This window comes from Fulmarus glacialis, unplaced genomic scaffold (genome assembly GCF_000690835.1).
Source record: "Fulmarus glacialis isolate BGI_N327 unplaced genomic scaffold, ASM69083v1 scaffold19424, whole genome shotgun sequence".
NCBI lineage: Eukaryota > Metazoa > Chordata > Aves > Procellariiformes > Procellariidae > Fulmarus > Fulmarus glacialis.
Window position 1 is genome coordinate 4,525 of NW_009207622.1, and position 1,792 is coordinate 6,316.

Consider the following 1,792-nt stretch of genomic DNA (forward strand, 5'->3'; position numbering starts at 1 on the left):
ACCTGCTGCTTGAAAAAGCCCAGGAAGACCATATTTGGTTTCAACCACCAAACTCTTTCTATATATGTACAATACAGCAGTCAAATCAACACCCTCATCCCTAAACACCATTCCCCTAATTGGCAGACAAGTGCTTTCAGTCATTGAAAAGGAAGAGGTGCTAGTCAGGCCTGTCTTCTGGGTCATATTCACATCTGGGACACAGAGGATCAGAAAGGTTCAGTGTTTATAGATTTATGAACAAAGCTTTTCTACATTGTTCTCAGGTAGCGACAAAAAAAATGTTCTTTCCAACAGGATTTGGGCTGCCAACAGTTCCACAATAGGTTTCGGAAATCCTAAGGAAGAGAGGAAAGCCATGGCAGATAGCCAAGGACAGATTTCCAATGGACATCCTAACAGCTGTGGTATCAGGGAGCTTGGAAGGAAAAGAATGAGGCATCATGTGAAGTGCGTAGCCCTGCCTTAGGCATTGATGGCTTTCCAGCGGTCACTGTCTATGCTGTTGATGCTGCCCACGTGATATGGCATAGAGGCCACATCATCCAGGTAGGCTGTGGTGTCAATCTGAGTGCTCGAGTAAAACCCAGAATCCATTCCTTCCTTCTTGGCAACAGCATAAGGGTGGGGTAGGTGCACATCCACATCCTCAGGTTCATCCACCTGACATTTGTACGAGAAAAGGATCTTCGGTTCAGACCTGGAGTGATTAAAGATTTAAAATACAATTTTAAGCAATGTAGTATCACAGCCACTTATCTTTAACTGAAACTCAGCAGCACTAAGAAATTGTGTATTCAGACCCTAAAAACTCTTCACACTAGCTTTCAGTCCTGAAATATACCTAGCAGAGTAATTGCCATAAAGTAATGCTAAATGTAGCTTTGGACTAAGTCACCTAAGAGAGAGAAAAGGCAGAATCCTGACTCTAGTGTGGCAAAGGTGTTCTCATCTTTGGGAGTTCTGAACTACTGAGGGCAAAGGCATCCAAACACCACTGGACTCCATGGCAACCTAGTTACTGACACCAACAGAACAGGAGTCCACCTCAAGTTCCATCTGTGCACATCAGGAAAACCAAAATACAAACACTTGTGGATCAGCAGTTTCCATCTCTAACTCCAGACACTCTTCCCTTCTGATTTCAGAAGGCAACAGAGGCACATTTTGATATTTTAGGAGTACTTTATGTTCTTATTTTAAAGCCTGCTGTTTCTTGCTTATGGACAATAAAAGCTAAAGCCTACACAAAGCCACTCTGTTTTTCCTACCAAGATGCATCTCCTCTGAGTGGCCACACGGCGGCAACCCCGACCCAGGAATCACACTCCCGCATGCTTTTAACTCCGGGTGACTCTTGGGCCCATTGTAGAGGAGTCCTCAGCCAAAGAGTTACCTAACGCCTAGATCCTTTCTACAAACCTATCCCAAAACCCACTCAGGAGACCATTTAACCTTGCAGGACTCAATCTCTCACTAACCATTTAGTTAACAACTTCAGCAGAAAAAGTTTATACTAAACAGGATGTAGACACTAAAGAAGTGATCCTCATAAATGTTTGAGAGGAATATAGCTATCAGCTCTACTTTGCATACAAAGGAGTCTTGGATAGAAGTGAGCAGCCCTGGGTCACACAAGAAAAATTTCAAGGCCAAAAATTAACAACTGGTTCCCTAACTGGCATTCTAGTTGCTGCCTTTATTCTACAGAAGGAGAGAACTTGGGTGCAAAGCAATTAAATGACAATATATACCCTCTAAACTCCTGTTCCTGGCTACTCACCCAAAGAAG

The 1,792-nt window shown here is 43.3% G+C and overlaps 1 protein-coding gene across 1 annotated transcript in view; it reads right to left on the bottom strand.

The window, feature by feature from the left end:
• Positions 1-465: 465 nt before the first annotated feature.
• TPRA1 (transmembrane protein, adipocyte asscociated 1) overlaps positions 466-1,792 on the bottom strand; it is a 10,732-nt gene continuing 9,405 nt past the window's right edge. Inside the window, exon 9 of the mRNA XM_009576196.1 lies at positions 466-663. Within this exon, the coding sequence (XP_009574491.1) occupies positions 466-663 (198 nt within the window). The remainder of the gene's footprint in view (positions 664-1,792) is intronic.